We start from the raw sequence: 21,280 nt of genomic DNA, 5'->3' as shown, positions 1-21,280 counted from the left end.
GGATTGCGTTCCTTCTGAACCTGGCAGACAGCCCCAGTAAACTCCCACCAAGTGGGGAGACGGAGGTGGAGCAGGGCCCCCTAGTGCGGAGAGCACAGGTCTTCAACAGCCTGAGCTTCACCCCTATCTCATACACATGCTGCCTCCAGACTGTGGGAGTGACTTAGCCCCTCTGAGCCTCAGCTTTGTCGTCTGTAAAATGAGCACAATAAACCCCCATGCACGACTGTGTCACCCCTATGCATGCTGAGTCACTTCACTCGTGTCCGACTCTTTATGACGCCACGGACTGTAGCCCACCAGGCGCCTCTGTCCATGGGATTCTCCAGGCAGGAATACTGGAGTGGGTTGCCGTGCCCTCCTCCAGGGTATCGTCCTGACCCAAGGATCGAACCCGCGCCTCTTCTGTCTTCTGCATTGGCAGACAGGTTCTTTACCACTAGTGCCACCTGCGAAGCCCCAGGCAAGACTGTGGTGTGGCCTTCATGGGACGATTCAGAGAAGCCACCTGGGGCACAAGGCAAGCAGGAAGAAGGGGGCGTCATGCTCCCCGTCAGGCACAGCCTCCTGGCGTCCGCTCTGTGTTCTGCAGGGAATCTTGGAGGACAAGAGACAGGGTGGCCCAGGAAGCAGCCTCAGACGTGGGGCTGCAGAGGTCTCCCTTCACTCTGTTCTGCTGCCATACGACTGCCACGCGATCCCCTTTGAGTTTTCAGCATAGGAGCTAAACACGGAGATAGACAGTGAACACCAGCTCAGGAGGCGACCTGTGACGGTCACGGGGCGGTGCCTCTGCTCAGAAGGGCCGTGGGCTGAGTGCACGTGTGAGCACGCGTCCACACACGTGCGCGCGTGCATACAGACACACACACGCAGAGCTAGGGAAGCAGTTACACTCAGATCCACCCCCCGTTCCCTCTGACCCTTCCTGGCCTCTTCCCAGCCTAGTTTCAGCAAGTCTTGCTAACAGCTCCAGCTACACCGGGCTGTCTCCCTGGACACTGTGTGGGTAGTGGAGTCGCCATAGCAACGTGGCCCCGGTGGGCACAGGGCTACCTGTGAGGACAGCGCTGGGTGTGGGCCAGGGCCCCGGCGCCAGGGGGATGGTGAGCCCTCACGCTCGCTTACGCAGCTCCGAAACCCAGCCCCTGGCAGCCCAGAGCCTGAGCAGGGCAGGTGGGGCAGAGACAAGGTGCTGCCTCCCTCGTGGGGTCCCGGGCAGAAAGCCCAGCACAGTGTGGGGGGTGAGGAAGGACTCTGCAGGCCAGGGCAAGACCACCCAGGCAGCCTCGGTCACGGGCGGGTCTCCACAGCCACAGGGGCGCCCAGAGTGTTCCCGGGCGTGGAGGCGCTCAGCGGTGCCCTGCGCCCCCCAAGCTCGTGCCCTCATAAACGAGCTCTCTCCGCTGTGATTCACCTCGGGCCGGCCGCCAGGTGCAGCCCCTCCTTCAGGTCCCACGGCCACCTGCATGGAAGGCTCCCTGTCCCTGCTTCGTAAGGGAGAAAACCGAAGCTCTAATGCGTGGCTGGGTGGCAGGGCTGAGATATGGAACCAGCCCTCTCAGAATACAGAGATGTCTGGGACATTTCCTTCATTTTTTTAAAGAAATATTTTGATTTTTTCGTTAGCTGGTTCATGCCAGGAGAAACAGGTCAAGTAAATTCTTAGAGATGTGAGCAACATGTATCCCAACCAAAATATTTGTCCATTCAGATTTTTTAAACTTGGGGTACACAGTCATCCCTCAGTATTCACTGGGGACTGGTTCCAGGAACCCCCACAGATACCAAAATGTGAGGTTGTCCAAGTCTCTTATGTAAAATGGTGTAATATTTGAATATAACCCATGCAGTCCTCCCATGTACTTTAAATCGTTTCTAGGTTACTTATAATACCTAATACAATGCAAATGCTATGTAAATAGTTGTAAATCCAATGTAAATGCTATGTAAAGAGTTGCCGATGTGGCAAATTCAAGTTTTGCTTTTTGGAACTTTCTAGAACTTTTTTTAAAAAATGTTTTCAGTTTGTTCCCTGTTGTTTGAATCCATAGATATGGTATTCCACATAGATACAGAGACTGACAATCATTCACATACTGTAAAATTCACCCCGTTAAGGTGTATAATTCAGTTGTTTTAGTGTATTTATTCATTTATTTTTTTATACATCCCCAAAGTAATATCATAGTGCCTGGTGTATAAGAGAATTTCCGTTAGACTGCTTGCATTCAAATCCTAACTCTGCTACCTCCCTGCTCTGTGACTTGAAGTTACTTAACATCCCTGAGCTTTAGTTGACTCCTCTGTGAAATGGGCGTTCTCATAGGATTGTGAGGGTTAAACGAGATAGTTTAACCTAGATAGTTTAAACCTAGTTTAAAGAGACAGGACTTCGTGCCTGTCACATGAGACTGAGTAAGTGCTAGTCACCATCATTGTGAATGAGTGATGAGACTGTGTCTGGACCACTGTGTTTACCTCTGGACGCCTCTAAGAGAGTTACCAATAGAACAGAGCAAACTTGGGATGAAGAAGAGGCTGGAAAACCGAGGCTGATGCCGATCGATTTGGTGTCGGTGCGTCCATGGCAAAACCTCCATCTTTCCATCTTGCTCTGCTCAATCTGGGTCAGGGACAGACTCGGGGCTGCCTAAGTCAAAGCCCAGCTGCTGTGCGTCTGCCACCTTGAGTGCAGAGAGAGGCCTCGAGGCAGGCTGTTGGGAGGGGAGAATGATGCTCGTGAGACCTCCAAGGGCACGTTCTTGGACGTGAGTCCCCAGTCATTGCAGGAGCCAGTTCAGCCGCGCGGAGGAGTGCAGCGCTGCTTTACCTCCCAGCTACCTCCACTTGCTGAGAATCCCGACTCCTTTATTGTTTAACCTTTTATTAAAGTAAATACACACATGCACATTTCATAAGTGTATAGCTCAGTGAGTTTTCACAAACTGGATTCAACTGTGAATCTACATCAACAAACAGGCCCTTATTCCCAGAAGCCCTTCCTACCCCATTCCAGCTACTGTCTGCACCCTTCTCCCCAGAGTAACCACCATCCTAACTTCTGTCTGCACAGACAGCGCTGCTCAAAGGGCATGTAAATCACCTGCAGATCTTGGGGAATTCAGGTGACTGTTAGGTCTGTGGTGGACGGAGACGCTGCAGCTCAAATGAGCTCTGGGGTGCTGCTGCTGCATCCACAGACCACAGTGGGAGTAGCGCGGTCAAGATTAGAAACCATGCTTTATTATTGAGTTTGTCTGTTGGAAACCAGTGATGCAAGACAATGGAAGCACCAGAAACCTTGTCCCGTGAGGATCAGTGGGAGGAGGAAAGGGGATCATAGACCTCCACCTCGGAATCTCAGAAGCAGGGCCATCCATCCCGTCACAGGACAGAACGCTGGGTTCTGGGTCCTGGAGCACGCTTTCAGCCGTCCACCCTCTCACAGGTGTATGGACGAGCTCTACATAGGCAGCAGCTGGGAAGGGTTGAAATCGTGAGGGGTACAGATACTGGATTCAGAAGCACAGTGTCCTCTTCCAGCCCCCTAGAGATGCTGTGCGAAGTCACTTCAGGCATGTCCAACTCTGTGCGACCCTATGGACTGTAACCCTGCCAGGCTCCTCTGTTCATGGGATTCTCCAGGCAAGAATACCTGAATAGGTTGCCATGCCCTCCTCCAAAGGATCTTCCTGACCCCACGTCTCCTGCATTGGCAGGCAGTTTCATTACCACTTAGCGCCACCTGGGAAGCCTCCCAGAGATACTAGGATTTTGTAACTGATTCACAAGGCTACCTGGGAACACCCAACTGACCTCCCATTAAACTGAAGAGGGATAGGAATTAGTGATGTTTTCAAGTGAAAGACCATAAATATCTGTGATTATTTTTTTGCTTGGAGAATTTTTTTTTTTTCTTTGAGACAGTTGAGAGAGAATCTGATGTAAGAATGTGGTTTGGGGACTGTTTCAGCATGTGATCCCATGATTTTGTGGCTGGCCACAGTAAAGCGCTTTGTGATTTCAGAAGGTGGCTGGAAAGCTAGCCCAGGGGATGCCCGCAAGGTTTGATGGTGGCCTTTCCTGGCTGGTTTAGAGCGACTTAGGGCTGTGGTTACAGGGACTGGTGCTAACAAAGTCTGTTTCGACCAATTAGGACCCTGGGCAGGCCGCAGCCTTCCCACCCCCATCTGCTCTGGGCCTTTAGTTGTGAAAAGTTCCCTGGACCTCTGGCTTCCAGAGGAGGGGGCTGAGGAGAGTGCCAGGGGCTCCCCAAACCTTCCAGCAAATGTACAGATGATGTCCCCTCATCCCACACACCCTCACATGGGTTACTGCAAGCCCCAATCCTTGTCTTACAGTTCATTCATTGATGTGATGGTATTTCCCAGGCACCTACTGTGTGCCAGGCTCTGCAGGCCCCGAGCTGGACACTCAGGTGACTGCCCGCAGGGAGTCCCCAGTGCAGATGGGAGGCTGTAGTCGAATAACTCCCATTCAGCGTGTTTTACACCCTGATGCAGACAGGCTGGCGTGCGGGAGTGAGGGCCAGATGCAGAGGGAGCAACCAGGGGAGACTTAAAATAGGAGACCCCTTCAGAATGGGCTGCAGTTATTTCTGGAAGTCCCGAAAGATGCCTCCTGTCTGCTCACAAGTTCCCTGGCAGCTGCAGTCCTGATGGCATATCCACCTCCCCTTCTCATTCCAGCGGTGGAATGGCTGGAAGACGGACCTCAGTCTGTCTTCTTTGAAGAAAGAATTCAGCAGAGACCACGACTGTGGACAGATAAAAGTGTTTATTGGAAGCCCAGTGTGTGTGGCAGAGCACGTGGGTGAACTGTGTTTTGTGTGCAACAGGGCGGCTTCGGTTGCTTATATGGGGGGGCGGGGGGCGGGGAGGGGGCAGTTTTCCTGTTGTTTCTGGCCGGTCATCACGCTTGTGCTCATGCTTGGTCTGACTCAGGGTCCTTACCTGGTGGCAGGCACATCTCTCAGCCAAGATGGCTTCCAGCACAAAGGTTTCTGGGAGGTTGGCAGGATGTATTAGGAGCTGGTGCCTCCTCCTGCTTTTGTCCCTCCCCTCGAGTGAGGGCCTCTTCTGGGCCCTCCCCTTGGCCATGAGAATGAAGATGTTGTGTTCACTGTCCTTCCCCTGATCAGGATCCTATGCTCCCGCTGGTGTCTTATCTTGACGTGTCAGCAGGAGACCAGGTGCAGCTGCTCAGCCCGGGGCCTGCCTCCCTTCCGCTCTTGCCCCCGCACCCACTCAGCCACGTCTTCAGTCCGCAGAGCTGCGTGGAGCCGCACGTCGGCCCCTTCCCCAGCACCCCCCGACACCCCCTGTCTCCCCTGCCCGGCTCGAGGACGCTGTGCTTCCAGGAAGCTCCCCAGCCTCCAGTCACCGCCAGGGCTGTGCGGGGAGGGGAGAAGGGCCTCCTCCCTGTCTCAGAGCCTGAGCCGTGGCCTCCAAGTACAGTTGTGTGTTCGTGCACTGCGTCAGGCTGTTGGTGTCAGGAGTGGGCAGGCGCTGAGTTCAGCCTGTGATCTGCTCTCTGGATCGAGTTCTTCAGCCGGTAGGTCTTATGGAGGTGGGGCTCTTTCAAAAAGGGTCTTGAGGGGTTCCTGTTGGAAACTCTTCCTTTCAGAGAGAGGGGCAGCTTTCTCTGATTTGCACCCGGGCTCCTAAGATACCCCATTGGCCCTAACTTGAGTCCCAGAACACCCTTGTTTGTGCCATGAGCCCTTGGATTGCTCCCCCAGAAAGTCTGTGTGGTTGTCTAGTCACTAAGTAGTATGCGACCCTTCAGGGACCCTGTGCCCTGAAGCTCCGGAGAAGGCCATGCAGCCCGCTCCAGTGCTCTGCCTGGACAATCCCACGGACCGGGGAGCCTGGTGGGCTGCAGTCCCTGGGGTCGCTGAGAGTCGGACACGACTGAGCGACTTCACGTTCCCTTTTCACTTTCATGCATTGGAGAAGGAAATGGCAACCCACTCCAGTGTTCTTGCCTGGAGAATCCCAGGGACGGGGGAGCCTGGTGGCTGCCGTCTATGGGGTCACACAGAGTCGGACACGACTGAAGCGACTTAACAGCAGCAGCAGCACCGTAGCGCGCCAGGCTCCTCCGTCCGTGGGATTTCCCAGGCAAGAACACTGGAATGGGTTGCCATTTCCTTCTCCAGGGGACCTTCCCGACCCAGGGGTTGAATCCGTATCTCCTGCAGGCGGATTCTTTACCACGAGCCGCCGGGGAAGCCCAGAAAGTCTTTGCTGTACTCTAAACTCTGGAAGGATTTTCAATGCAGATCTTACTTAAAGGACCCTGGGTAAGACAGAGTCTTCTGGAGCTGTTTCCGGAGCATCTCTCCAGAGGCACCCCGCCTTTGGAAGCACTGCGAACCTCTCCTGCACCCACACTCTCCCCGGGAAGACAAGGCAGGCCCTGGAGATCCCAGGCGGAACCCTAGCCTTTCAGCTCCAGGCTACAGCACCTCATGATAACGGAGGTCTGGGGCTGGCTTTTGAATGGTCTGGGTCTCGCTTGCCTGCCTTCTCACTATTGATCATCTGGGGTGGATGGCCAGAATGAAACAAAAGGCCCTTTTTTCTAACCTTTCTGGACAGCAGGCAAACAGCTAACCACCCCGCCTGCCCCCCAGCATCCACCCAGCCGACACGGCTTCCTCCACCCCCAGACATCAGCAGGACAGAACTGGGGGAGGGGCTGTGTGTCTCTTTTCCTACTAGTCCCCAGAGAGCACTGAAAGCCCTTCACTCTGCCAGGCAGGCCTTTCCCCAAATCAGTTGAGTGAGCGTCTAAACAGAATTGTTTCAGGTGTGGACTTTTCTTTCCATCTGGAGATGTGCACTGCTTTTTCCTTCTTCATAGTTGAGACTGAGATGAGCATTTTGCCTCATCCTCTCCCCCATGGTTGTCATCACACTGTGTTCAGAGGGGCCAGGAAACTTTATGGCTCAGGAGAGAAAAAGGCAGACTTTAACATCAGAATAATTATGTTTAATTAGAATAAATATGTTTAAGACTTGGGGAGAGAGTGGAGTAGCTATTTGTCTTATGTCGACACATCAGTTTAGACTTGTATTAGAAACAGGGGCTTCCCAGGGGGCTCAGTGGTAAAGGATCCTCCTGCCAGTGTAGGAGATGCAGGTTTGATCCTTGGGTCAGGGGGATCCCCTGGAGGAGGAAATGGCAGCCCACTCCAGTGCTCTTGCTGAGAAATCCCACGGACGGAGGAGCCCGGCGGGCTGCAGTCTGTGCCCTGCTGTCTAGAGTCGTGTCTGACTCTCTGCGACCTGATGGACTGTAGCCCGCCAGGCTCCTCTGTCCACGAGACTCTTCTCGGCAAGGATACTGGAGTGGGTTGCCATGCCCTCCTCCAGGGGTTGGTGTCACGAAAGAGTCAGACACGACTTAGCAACTAACAACAACAATGAGAAACAGAATCATTACAGCCCTGCAGAACCTTCTAGTTTATTTGGCATCATAGAACCACCCAGAAGGGAGACACATGGGATGAAATCAAATAAAACTTCCCCAGTGCAGGAAATGCCCCGTAACACCCTTATACACGGGGTCCTTCAAGGCATGCTTGAATCCATGGAGTGATGGGGAGCTCACTACCTCACAGATACTTCATTGCAAGGAAGGGACCCCTGAGGCCGTAAGCTCAGCCTCCTTTGCCATGCAATGCTCCAGTTCCCTCTGTGGTCCTCCTTTCATGTGCTGGCTCAGTTTTGGTGACAGATCTCATTACCTCCTAAGCAAGCCCACCCAGCCCAGTCACCCCCTCAGTGCTGAATCCAGAGATTTAAAGGTGGGCAGTGTAGGCCCTGCACCATACCATAGGAGAGGCAGGCAGGTCATCAGATGGACATGATCTCAGTGTGACCACAGCAGAGACATGCATGAGGACAGAAGTCGTGGGGAGGAGGCAGCTGTGACCTCCTTGCAAGACCTGGGAGGGCTTCTCAGAGGGGGTGGCCTGTGAATCTGGATTTTGGAGGACTCATGAGAATTTACAAAGGAACTTGGAGAGAGGGGATGGCATTCTGAGTGGAGGAAACAGCCAGTGCCAGGCCCGCAGCATGAGCCGTGTGGTGTATGGGATGTTGAAGCGGATGGGGATGATGATGAATTGCTTGGGTGTGAAATGCCATGTGGGGAGTGGCAGGAGGGGTGTGGGTGATGGAGGGCACACCCTGCTAAGAATCTGGAGTTTAACCCGTGGGCTCAATGGGGCAGTAAAGGGCTTAAACTCAAGGAGACTTGCTGAGATTTGCTGTGGAGGATTGCTCCTCTTGGGGGGTGTTTGATGGACAGGCAGCGGTTGAGCCGAGGAGCAGGAGGCTCGTGCCGTGGTCCTGTCAGCAGTGATAAGGAATACATGGACGGAAGCCAAGTCTTGATTAAGAACCTCAGTCCTTTACACACCTTCCTTCATCTCATCCACACAACCACCCCACGAAATCAGATACGTTAGTTGCCCCCACTTCACAGATGAGGAAACTGAGGCTCACAGAGGTCATGTGACCTGCGCAGGTTCACATAGTAAGTGAGAAAGCAAGGACTGGAACTTCTGTCAGTCTCTCTCCAGAGCCCCTGCTCATGACGGCTCATCTGGAGGGCACACGGGAGCAGAGAGGAGGGGTTACTAACAGGAGATGTGGGAGTAAGACTGTCGTCAGAGTCCTGGAAGCAGGCGGAGGCCACCTGGGTGCTTCCTTAGAGAGGGGCAGTGAGGGGACCGCCTACAGAGGTGTGGGTGGCATTAAGGAAGCAGGCATAGAGGCCGTTGCAGGAAGCCCTCACCACTCCTGGGCCTGAAGGGGTAAAGAGGCAGGGTTTTGCTTTACCCAGAGAGGCCAGGCCACACGTGGAGCCCAGCTGCAGCCAGAGCGGGCACGGCGGCTGTGGCCACAGGGAGTGCACACCCCGTCTTCTCTCTCCTGCCCTCTGCAGTCTCCTGATGGTGCCCTCCATCAAGACGAAAGCAGAGGGCAAAGGAGCTGGGAGGTGCCGGAGCGGGGCCCCAGCTCTCAGGCATGGGACGGGCAGCAGAAGGAGAAGCATTGGGGACTGAATGGGAAAGTGTTGGGGGGAGAGGGGAGGGTTCCTGGGGGACTTCCAGTCCCTATTTCCAGTGACAGGTGGGTACAGGCGCCATCCCTGAATCAGCTGGCAGTGGGGCTGCTCAGCAGAAGGGCTGATGGGCTCAGCTCTGGCTCCAGACTGTGAAGGTTTGCTGAGCACCTGCGTGTCCCCTTGGTCTCCAGTGAAGGTGGCACACGCAGGCCTGGAGTCAGAAAGGGAGGAGCTGGGACGGGACTAAGGGAATCGTCAGCACAAGGACAGTGGTTGACACCTGAGGACGGGAGTGATAACCTAGGGAGGGCCCTTTCAGGACACGTCGGGTTCGGGACTGAGCCCCAGTGTCCGTTCCCATCTAAAATGATGGTGGCGGAGTGGAGAGAGAAATTCTACCTCCTTTTGCAAAGGCCAAGCCCAGGGGTGACCCTAAGCAGGGGCAGCCCGAGGCGGGCGGCTTTGCTGGTAGGGGTCCCACAGGTCCCATTCTGTCCCGCTTTCAGAATATTTCTTCTATTGTTGTTTCATTATGCTCTAAAGAGCTCCAGATCGTCTCCAAAGGGAGGTGAATCCCCTGGGATCATCTTGTGGAAGACTGTATTACAGCCTTTACTTACTTTATATGTAGAAAAAATGAAAGAAATTGAAGGTGACAGTTGTTCAGTCATGTCTGACTCTTTGCGACCCCAATGGACAGTAGCCTGCCAGGCTCCTCTGTCCATGGGAGTCTCCAGGCAAGAATACTGGAGTGGGTTGCCATGCCCTTCTCCAGAGGATCTTCCTGACCCAGGGATCACACCCTGGTCTCCTGCATTGCAGGCGGATTCTTTACTGTCTGAGCCACCAGGGAGGCTGTGGAAGAATATATTACAGCCTTGACTTACGTTATATGTAGAAAAAGTGAAAGAAATGAAGCTTTACTAAAATCTAATGGTGGGTGTGTCTGGGGTCTCATGCAGGAATTCTCCTGAGGACGCAGTGGCTGGTCAGCTGTGACACCAGCCAGCCCCAGGGCATGGTGTCCAGGGTCCCAGGATGAGCCCCAGCTCCGTGATTCTCTAGGAGGACTCAGCATAGACGTGTACTCACAGCAATGATTAATTACAGGGACAGAACATAAAGCAAAGTCAGCAAAGCGAAAAGGCACGTGGGAGGCAGTCACGGGAACCAGGTCCCAGCGTCCCAGAGCCTCTCCCAGCGGTCTCGCGGAATGCCCTTAACTCCCCGGCACCGACCTGTGACAACAGGTGGAATGCCGACCAGGGAGCTCAGCGCGCTCGGCGCCCGCGGTTTTCACTGGGGGCCAGGCACCTGGGTCCCCATCCTGAACACTTACCCAAACTCCAGGCTCTCAGGAGGAAGGCAGATTTGCGGCATAAACACGCTGTCTGCACAAACCGTTCAGGCACAGGGTCACTCTTATCGCTGGGCAAGTGGTGGGAGCCTCCCCAAACCCAGCTCCTCAGACACCGGCTTAAGCGAACCTTGGCAGCAGGTTTTGGGCCCTGTAGGCTCCCTCTTTTCTGCCCAGGCATCCTCACCCATTCTTTGCTTTCAGTTTATGGCACCACATTGCAGTTTCCAGATGCCCAGTTAAATGTATATTGTCGAGTTTTAACTAACTTAACTCATTTGTACTATTATGTCTTAATGAGTGTGGCCCTGCAGAGTAGACAAGTGGCCGGAAAATAATGGCTCCAGAGAAAGCATAAGTCAAAGCAAATATAATAATGCCAAGCATATTGGAGTAATACTTGTACCCAGAGTATGAGGTCTTTGTCTGCCACTTTATGAAGAAAAATATTCCATCTCTGACTGTCCTTTTTAATATCTGCTTGTTCTGTATGTGTTCATGTTTTAAATGGTTTTTGCTGATAGAGGAACGTGGTCAAAAACACTTGGAGACCACTGGTCTTCACACAACCACTAGCTCTCAAAGTGTGCTGGAGTCAGCCGGGGAAGTGTTCCCAGGCTGGTCAGCGGCTTCCCTAGGTGTGCTGTGCTGGCGGCTACCTCCTGGGCAGGGTGGACCTGGCTGGGGTCGGGAGACTCTCTGAGGAACAGGCAGCAGGATGCAGAGGAGAAAGGGCTGGACTAGGTCACGGCCTTGAGTTCCAGGCTTAGCTCTGGAGCCAGGCTGCATGGTTGAGAGAAATACCTCAATGCCCTGAGTCTCTGCAAAGGGCTTTTCTCACTCAACTGATGACTCCAAAAAAATCACCCTGGTTTTGGTGGTGGTTGTTTTATTCATTTGTTTTTATCATTATATATTTAGCTTCTGACCTAGTAATCCTTGTTGAATGAACAGATGAACAAATGAATGAATGAATGAAATGATCTGTAAGGTCCTATGTAACTCCAACAGTCTAGGAATATGAAATCTTATCATTGAATAAGCTCAGATCTAAGTTCCCAATAATTGACTCCTTCCCTGTCTCTGCTCTGCTTACTTTTTTGCATCCTTGTTTTATAATATGGCCATCCTACACCTTCTGTAGAGTACTGTGATTCATTCTTGCCTGTCTGAAATTTTCAAAATTTAAAAAAAAAAGATTGAGTCCTCACCTGTACCATTACCAGCGTTCACGCCTCACGTGTCTGTGTTTCTGACCAGTTGCGGTAATACTGTTGTCTTTGCTTAGGGGGTTGGTCTTTCCATCTCCCTAGCCAGTTCCTATTTTTGCAGATAAAATGGAAAGAGGAAATGTTCTGTCTCTAAGAAGCTGGGGAGCCAAGTTGCTAAAAGGCAGAGTGAAGGGACTGCATGAAGGGAGCGTATCTGGGAACCTCCTACACGACCGCCCGCAGCCCTGGGCTGGATGGGCCGCTGAGGCCTGGCAAACCTGCTGGGCTCGACACGGAGAGCTGACCTGTCCACCCTAGCCATCTCTCTCTTCCCTTCCATACCCACCTTCCTGCTGAGTCCAGGTGGGGGCCTTTCAGAGGTTAACTCAGCCCAGCAGGGCTGAGGGAGAGCAGAGGAAAGACCATAGCCTAGAACCGGGGCTCACAGCCTTTCCGTCCCCATGAGTGGGAGGCCCCAGAAAGTAGTGGCACACAGCCCAGGTCTGGGCTGTGTCTGGGGGCCCGCGAGATGCGTCTCCTGGGTCTTGGAGGCTGTCCAGACCAGCCAGTGAGGGTGGACTCAGGAGAGGCTGGGGCCTGGCCACGATGGCCGTGCAGGGGGAGAGTGGGCACCCAGGATGCCCCCACGACCTAACAGATGGTTACCAGCCACCCCCGCCTGCAGGAATCAGGCTCTCTGCTCTTATCAGGGCTGGTGGTTTCCGGCAGCCACCAGCCTGGGGCCAGGGATCAGGGCACACTTTAGCCCTGGGGTCAGGTGAGAGCCAGATAAAGCCCTAGTCCTAAGCGAGGACCTCAGGTCCAAATGTGGGCTCGGGGACCAAGGCTAGACCCAGGCAGCGTCGCTCCTGTCTTTCTCTAAAGGCCTGAGGAGACAGGCCCACGGTGGGAGTGGGGAGGTCACAGCCCCTCTCCTCTGGCCTTCCACCCCCTCACTGAGCAGCCCCGCATGATGGCCGGGAGCTGGGCTGGTGCAGCTGCCAGTCAGGGGTCCCCGGGGCCAGTTCTGGCTGAGTCCTGCCCTCAGAGTGGGCAGTACTCCTGCCTCGCGGAGTGGCCGGGTCACTAATGCCCGAGGAGGGCCATGCAAGCTTGCTGTCCTGCCCCATCTCAGCCCCCGGGGCTCAGCGCCCCCCTCCCCGCTGTCTATACCCCAGGAGCAAGGAGGACTGTAGCAGAGCTTCCTGGGGCCACCTGGTCTCCTAGAGACTTGGGTGAGGAGGCGGAGAAGTCAGCAATTACGGTCCCCTCGCAGGCATGCAAAAGGCCATCAAGGAAGGAAGGGAGGAAGGGAGGACCGGAAGGCTGGTCTGTGGCCCCTCAGTGTTCCCGGGGACCCTCTGTGCCTCGCTGAGTGACTGGGCTGTGGGCCCATGGAAGGCAGAGTTTGAATCTCACATGCCTCTGCACCTAAGGCCCTGGGTCTGGTGAGTGGTTGATAGAACCAAAGGTCTATCAGATTGACACGCGATGGAAGGACTGCTGAGGCCAGTGAAACTCCACCGTATGTAAAGTAGAGCATCTGCCCCTACCATCCAGGGTCCCACTGCTGGGACACTGTCATAAAAGACCAGGTCCGTCCACCTGGGCGATGCTGACCCTCTGTTTTCTCACGGCCTCTAGGTCAGGACCTGGATTCTCACCGTGGGCTACACCACCGCCTTCGGGGCAATGTTTGCAAAGACATGGAGAGTCCACGCCATCTTCAAAAACGTGAAAATGAAGAAGAAGGTAATGGCTCCTTCTGTCGCAGAGCGTTTGCAGTGTTCACCCGTATTTATTTTTAAAAGACTTCTGAAGCGCCTACTCTACGGCCAGGCACTGGGCTGCTTGCTGGGGATTCAAGCTAAACACAACCCGCTCCCCCCTTCCCAACCCAAACCCCCAACTCCTTCAGCCTCCTGGGGAGATCAGACACGTGACAAATTGTTTACAAGGCAGGGTAATAAGGGCTGGTTGGGTGCGTGTGGGGGTCCTGGGGTACAGCACTCAGGGGTTGGGGTAATGACACCCGTGCTAAGACCTGGAGGCTGAGCGGGAGGCAGAGGCTGAGGGCTTAGCCATCCCCCAGGGGGAGCGACGTGCAGGCAGGCCTGGGGAAGGGAGGGGAGAGCTCAGCTGCTGAGGGGCCCCTGGGGCCAGGGTACAGAGGAGGCCACAGGGGAGGGCAGGAGCCACAGTCAGGAATTTGAACTGTAACCTGTGGGCAGTGAGAAGGCTTGAAAGGGGAAAGTGAAACAGGGAAGGGGCCTGATGCAGTGCTTCCATTTTCAGAGAGGACCTTAGAGGACAGGAGCCCTGCCTTCGTGTGGATGGAAAGCGTTTGCCACCCGTGTCATTGGCCGTAAACACCAGTGTTGGTGAAGCTCAGCCCTTAGGATGCATTCAGAGAGCTTTCCCCACACTGGCCTTTTTTAACTCCGCCGACAGCTGGCACTTATTTTCCCTTACTCCTAGAGAAAAATTCAGGCAAGTCTCCTGACTTAGAAGGTTGTCTGGTCAACAACTTATACATGGAGTCCAGCGTTACATTCAAAACCCCAAACTGCACTCAGCGGCAGCGCCTCTCCCTCCCCCAGCTGCCCTGGGAGAGGAGGGGCTGTGGATGAGCTGCCGTTCTGTCTTGCCAGGCTGAGTTTCTTCCCCACCATCCCATCTCCAAGGTTTCTGAACCCTCCAGAGTTGGGGCTTCAAGTGGAGGAAGGGGCAGGAAAGACCTCACTTCTCAGGAGCACCACTGACCTTGCTGCTCCTGAGAGGATAAGCGGGCCCTTTAGGCGCTCATGGGCTCCCCTCATAGCTCAGTTGGTAAAGAATCCGCCGGCAATGCAAGAGACCCTGGTTCAATTCCTGGGTTGGGAAGATCCGCTGGAGAAGGGATTGGCTACCCACTCCAGTATTCTTGGGCTTCCCTTGTGGCTCAGCTGGTAAAGAATCCGCCTGCAATGTGGGCGACCTGGGTTCGGTCCCTGGATTGGGAAGATCCCCTGGAGAAGGGAAAGACTACCCACTCCAGTACTCTGGCCTGGAGAATTCCGTATAGTCCATGGGGTCGCAAAGCGTCGAACACGACTAAGCGACTTTCACTTTGGGCGCTCATGGAGTCCTTCTGTGTGATTGTCAAAGCCCCATTACCGGGACTTACTCTCCTGCAGTGCCCCCAGCATGGGGGAAATACCCCCCGGTGGGCCACTTGTGGCTCCTTCCGCAGGCACAGAGCAGTGCCCCAGTCCTGGGCTCGCCCCTCCAGCTCGCCCTGGGCACAGCCCTCCCTACCTGGCGCCCGCACTGCTGCTCCCGAGGCACTCACTCACCCTTCACTCCTACACACTCGGAGGTGGAGTCTGACCCGGCTGTAGCCACGTCCCCTCTTCTGCTGACCCGTCATCCTCCCGGGGGTTTCTCAGGCGGGAGTCAGACATAGGCTCACCAGGTCCCCAGGCTGCAGGGAGCCTAGCATTCAAGCCGTCTGAGTGCTCTCCTGAAGCCTCCCTCTTGATCTGAGGTCATAGAGGAAGCATATCCCCCATCCTCTCACCTGGAGATGAGGTGAGATAACATCATGACACCACTTTCCAAAAGTCCTCTTCTTGATTCAACTCCCCCTCTACCGCCCACGTCCCCCCTCACACACTTTTTAAACCCCTGATGTGTGTAAAACCCATTCACAGACGTCTCCTTCCAAGATCCTGCCCCATGACCTCACCCTGCTCTGGAACATGGTGCCTCTTTTCCGTTCTGCATCCCAGACTTGCATCTGCCATCCCGTTACCTGGGTCATGAGCCCCCACGCCCGTGGCAGACAGCAGCGAGCCCAAGGCGGTGGGCCAGCAGGAGAGCAGGCTTCTCCTCCCCGCCTCACCGCTGACCTGTGGGTCCTTTGGGCAAACCTCTCCGTCTCCTCCCTGCTGAGATGAGGGGCTTCCCTGCTGACTCCGATGGTAGAGAGCCTGCCTGCAATGCGGGAGACCCGGCTTTGATCCCTGGGTCAGGAAGATCCCCTGGAGAAGGAAATGGCAACACACTCCAGTATTCTTGCCTGGAAAACCCCATGGGCGGAGGGGCCCGGTGGGCTACAGTCCACAGGGCTGCAAAGAGTCGGACACGACTGAGCAACGAGGACACACACGTCATCGCTCGGGGCCTCTGATTCCTCGTCTGTGGAACGGGGGCGCCCTGAAATGGTGGTGTCTCCTGAGCTGTGCCTCTGTCTCTGCCCTCTGGTCCCTCTCAGGCGGCGGCCCCACCACCTGCCCCTTCACCACCAGGGCTATTCTAGGAGCTGCTCTCCAGCTGGGCGAGGGGACTGTAGCCTCGGTCTCTGTCCCCCCACCCCCCACGGGACCATCTTGGGAAACTACAGGCTGCATTTGGAGGGAGAAAAGAGCTCAGGTTTGCCACCCACTGCCTGTGCTCACCTGGAAGGCCTTGCTCTCACCGGGCCTCAGGGGCATTTGTGACACACCCTTCTGTCTGTCAGATAAGGAGCCTGGCCACCTGGTCCTTCTCAGAGCTGACTGCACATTACAATCAAAGGGGAGCTTTTGGAAACTACAACAAGTAACCCGGCCCGCACCTCCTGGGCTGGAGCTGACCAGTAGGAGTTACTAGACTTCCCCGAGTTGTACTAATATACAGCCTGGGTTTCTGTCTAGACCAGGGTTACCCAGAGTATAAGTCGTAAAGCAGCATCACTGGCATCACCTGGGAGCTTGTTAGAAATGCAGTTTCTTGGGCTCCACCCCTACGAGTCAGGTTCCTGCAGCCCGGGAACATGTGTTTCCACCTGCCCTCTCAGTGAAGCTGATGCAAGCCGAAGTTTGACAGGCACTCGTGACTTCTGGGGCCCCTCCCGCTCTGTGGCTCTGCCATTTATGAAAAGTCCATCGAGGTTTTGAAGAATCAGTATTGGTTCCTTTGTGTCAATATGTGATTCATGCATATTGTTATTGGTAATAAAGAACTAGCCTTTGTTTTCCAATACTCATGTGATCACTAAGCAAGAACACTCAGATTGTCTGGCAACAATTGACAGAACATGCCAGGGAAGACGTCAGGAGTTGAGCTGTCTGAAAACTCCACGGAGGCTGGAGCTGTGATGTGGCCCCAGCCGGCTATGCTGCCTGGGACAAGGGGACTTGCTGCACCCCCGGGGGTTGGGCCAAGGGAGAGCCAGGCAGGTGTCCAGGGAGGGGGTCTGTCCGAGACACTGTCAGAGGCTTTGAGTACAAGATTCAGTCACCAGTTGAGTCTGTTGTGAAAATGATTTAAGCCAGATGAACACACCTTTCCAATGTGAGACATGTTTTGCTCTAGGCTTTCTGGTTATTCCAGTAACAGCCTTGTGGCCCTAAAGCTGAGTATCATTTGTCAGCCAAATTAGAGGAGGTTAGGAGTATAGAAGAGAAATGTTTACCTTTCACAGATCAAAATCTCAGGTCAGGAACTAGATTGCTTTGAAAGGGTTGTGGCAGTCACAGGGCAAAAGTAGGATTGAATTCTCCATGATTCCAACCTTTATGGAGCCATAAGGTCGGTTTTTATTGTCATTGTTTTGTATTTTCTTGGTTTTTTTTTTTAAGTTTAGACTTTTTAAAAGTGAGCCCCTTAATTTTTTTTACTGACACATATACAAGATTTAACTGAATTTGTGAATGCAGTCTGACACTCTTTTTCAGTCTCTCTATCCTTTTCTTCCTTCCCTGGCTCCCACTTCATCTGTCCTCCCTCCACCCACCCTGTCATGCCTTCCCCAAACACACACAAATACAAACTTTACCCCATTCGGCTACATCCTTAAAGGCATTAAGCGAAACAAAGCCTGGTAAAGGAAGTATTGAAGTGTAGTGACTTAATGCTTCTAAATTCAGTATCGTTATAGTATGTAACCATTTTCTTCCTAAAGATCAATCCTAAAATCTTGAATTGAGAAGCCTCACTACCACCATCTTTATTCTGCCTCTAATTCTTACTAAGGACCAAGTTGAAACGTTGAGAGGAGAGCAGTAACTCAGAGATGAGATCTTCTGTTTTGCAGCCAGATGTTTTTTGGAAGACAAAGTTTACTACATATATAGCTTGATGCTGTTGTAAATAATACCATCAGGCTCAGAATTTCATACAGGCTCAGCTTTAGGAAAATGCCAGGAGCGCATCTGTCATCTGAGTGACGGCAGGAAGGCAGCGCCGCTGGTTGTACAACCCAGGGGCACCATCCATGCTCTGTTCCCTCTGGAATGGCATCCCTGGAAGCAGGCAATGAGCTGAGCGTCGTGGAAGACCAGGCTCAATCAAGTCAAAATATCTTAAGTCTTTTGAAGAAATAAAGAGATGCCGTTTTCTCAAAAGAAGATGTCGGGCAACCTTTCCTGTTAAAAGTCAGCGAATGTGTGCGGCTTTGCAGGCCCCACAGTCTCTGTCACAGCCTCTTAGCTGCTCGTGTGGAACAGGGGCAGCCAGAGACAAACTCATAAATGCCTGGGTGTGACTGTGTTCCAATAAAACTACTTACAAAGGCAAACGGGGGGCCAAATTCAGTTTGCTGATCTGTGCCCTGAAAAACCACGGGGAGTAACATTTAATAATAATAGTTGACATCTATTGATCAGGAACTGTAAACCAGACCATGCTGCTGCTGCTAAGTCGCTTCAGTCATGTCCGACCCTGTGCGACCCCGTAGACGGCAGCCCACCAGGCTCCCCCGTCCCTGGGATTCTCCAGGCAAGAACACTGGAGTGGGCTGCCATTGCCTTCTCCAGTGCATGAAAGTGAAAAGTGAAAGTGAAGTCGACCAGACTATGGTAATCTATCCATCTGTGTGGTCATCATCCCCTATGATGTAGATGAGGAGACTAGCTCGGACGGATTAGGAACCTTACCAAGGACACACAGCTAGTTAGTAAGACTTAAACTCAACTCTGATTCCGGAACTTGATGTTTAATTGCTCCTGGGCGTCTTCACTCCCAACCTCTCCTTCAGTGAGGGCGGAGCACTGGTAACCTCCTAGCCTCAGAGAGAGAACTGAGTTTCACGGCATCAATGTGCAGACTTAACGGAGGAGAGTTTGTGCAGCTTTTGAAGAGAAAGCTGAAAAATCAGGAAGGACGTCAGGGAAGCTGGGTGAGCATCAAGTAGGGAGTCCCCTTCTAGCCTGTCCTGAGTTCCTCAGGCACTTCTTCCTTTTGCCCCGATTTCTCAAGGCTAATGGGGTATGGCCTGGTTCCCCTGAGGGCAAGGGTCAAGCCAGGTTTCTAAAGCTATCATGGGCTCCCTGAATGTTTCTGTAAAATCTCAGGTGATGGGACTTGGTCAGCGCCCCGCCCCCAGGTCAAGTGGTTTGGTGGATTTGATCTCTTTGGCCTTAACTCGGCAATGCCCTCTTGTTCTTTTCACAGTTTAGCCACAGAGAGGCCTCTTGAGTTTTTATTTCTCCTTTAAGGATGGCTTTAATCATTAAAAGCCAGACCTGGTGATATTTCTTAAGCTTCTACCTCAGTTTTGTTGTTTATTTTTCTACAGTCTTTTCCAGAACTGCTTCATCACATTAGCTTTTATTTGGCATTGGGGCAGGGCTAGGGGAGGGGGGTGAGGACACATAAAGACCCACTGAGGGAAATACAGGTTAGCTTTGCCCCTGACAACATTTGTCGCCAGGTCAGTCCCCATCAAATGCACATAAAGTGGGCTGGGAATCTCACAGTGTAATAAAGATATCCCCAGCTGCAAAGTGGGACAGGAGTTATATTTCTTCTTTATATATTCCTTCATCTCAATTCAATCCATCAAACTTTTAAGTACCAACTGCATGCCAGGCCCTGCTCGGTGCTGAAGGTAAACAAATAAATAAAACAGGCTTCCCTTCTGTCTGGGGCTCCCCACTTTACTGAGGAGGGTAGACCGTATACAGCTTAATACGGCACCTGGTCACTGTAGCATCTGGCAGGTGCTATAAGTGTTTGAGGGTGTGCTCTCTAGCGACGGGAGGAGCTTGCAAGCTTTACCTGTTAGTGGCTCTATTCCCCTGAGCAAGTGACTTAGCCCCCAGTGTTAGCCTCAGTTTCTCCAGCTGAAAAATGGGAATAATAACAGTGTCTGCCTTTATATGAGATGATATATATGAAACAATCAACCTCGAGGCAGGCACAGTGCTCACTAAATGGTAGCATTTGTATTTATTCCCCTTCTTGGAGTCACTACTATTACTAGTCATAATAGTAAGTGTTGAACTTGTTAAGTATAATGAAGCATGGGAACAAAGGTAATTAGTTCTGCAGTGGGAGTTAGGGAAGCTTCCTGGAGGAGGCGACAGTGCATCTGGGTCTCCAAGGATTGTAGCAGCCTGTCACATAGAGCAGAGTGTTTCAGACAAAAGAACCAGCACCCATGAAGGCCTGGGGTGAAAAATCACGGCAGGGCCAGAGCCTGAGAGTCATCAAACTTAACTCAGCACATGTGTGTGTGGGGGGCGTGGATAAGCCAAGCTCATGAAAGGCCTGGAATGCTAAGCAAGGGAGCATGTCTGGAGTCACCCGGTGGGTGATGAGGAGCCCGGGGGCCATTCGCTCAGCCACCCTTGGCTGCTGCTTGGGAAGCCCTCTTACGTCCCTTCTGCCCCGGCCCTCCCTGCAGATCATCAAGGACCAGAAACTGCTCGTGATCGTCGGGGGCATGCTGCTGATCGACCTCTGCATCCTGATCTGCTGGCAGGCTGTGGACCCCCTGAGGAGGACGGTGGAGAGGTACAACATGGAGGTAAGTGCCCGGCAGCAGCCGGAGGGCAGCAATACGTCTCCCTGAGAAGGACGGTGGAGAGGTACCGCGTGGAGGTAAGCGCCCGGCACCAGGTGGAGAGGGGCAGTCTCCCCGGCTGCCCCAGAGGTGCTTCTTGAGAAGAAATCAAGGTGATTACGAGGAAATCATCATAGCTCTGTGTGGACCCACAATCCCTATCAGGAACATCTCCTTATTTCTGTTCCTTTCCCTTGAGATCTGTATTACTCAGGAAGGCCAAGTATAAGGTTGTCACTCCTGGGAAAAGATGGTGAGTTTGCCTAGATGTATTACTATATGCAGAATTAAGGAGAAAGTTTGGTTCGTTTAAACCAGCGTATTCTTTACACATTGTGGAAGCCCCCATTTATATGATGCTTCAGTCAAGAAATTACGTTGCTTTTTTAATCTCTCCTTTAAAGTGAGTTCCCTCAGGAGTGCTGTTAGGGAATAAATACTCTGAAAGCTCCTTCTAGTTACTAGAGAATCTTCAAAGTGATGTCTTGTCAAAAAGGAGAACCTTACGTAAAAGAACCGTTAAATATATATTTTAGTAGTCTTGCATTTGGCCTTGCTCTTAACTCACATTGGTCTTCCTAGGATGCTCCAGTTAGGGAAGTTCACAATTAAGGAAGTTGTAGTGATGACTTTCTCTTAGAAGAGTTAAGGACGCCTTTGTTGGAAAGAGCCAGCTTGAAGGCAGTGGCTTTACTATCTGATTTCCCTGTAGGTTAGCGGGTTCTATCGAGAAAACTGGAGTTTTCTCTAGGGCTCTTACTGCATTATCAGGGAAATCTTTTTGTGGGATTTAGTGTG

The 21,280-nt window shown here is 53.0% G+C and overlaps 1 protein-coding gene across 1 annotated transcript in view; it reads left to right on the top strand.

The window, feature by feature from the left end:
• The window catches only part of GABBR2 (gamma-aminobutyric acid type B receptor subunit 2), a 359,033-nt gene that overhangs the window by 283,672 nt on the left and 54,081 nt on the right, over window positions 1-21,280 (top strand). The window contains exons 12-13 of the mRNA XM_043890615.1: window positions 13,318-13,425; window positions 20,324-20,446. Of these exons, the coding sequence (XP_043746550.1) occupies window positions 13,318-13,425; window positions 20,324-20,446 (231 nt within the window). The remainder of the gene's footprint in view (window positions 1-13,317; window positions 13,426-20,323; window positions 20,447-21,280) is intronic.

Source organism: Cervus elaphus, chromosome 29 (genome assembly GCF_910594005.1).
Source record: "Cervus elaphus chromosome 29, mCerEla1.1, whole genome shotgun sequence".
NCBI lineage: Eukaryota > Metazoa > Chordata > Mammalia > Artiodactyla > Cervidae > Cervus > Cervus elaphus.
The sequence above is the reverse complement of the archived record's forward strand: the minus strand, read 5'-3'. Positions and strand labels throughout refer to the sequence as shown.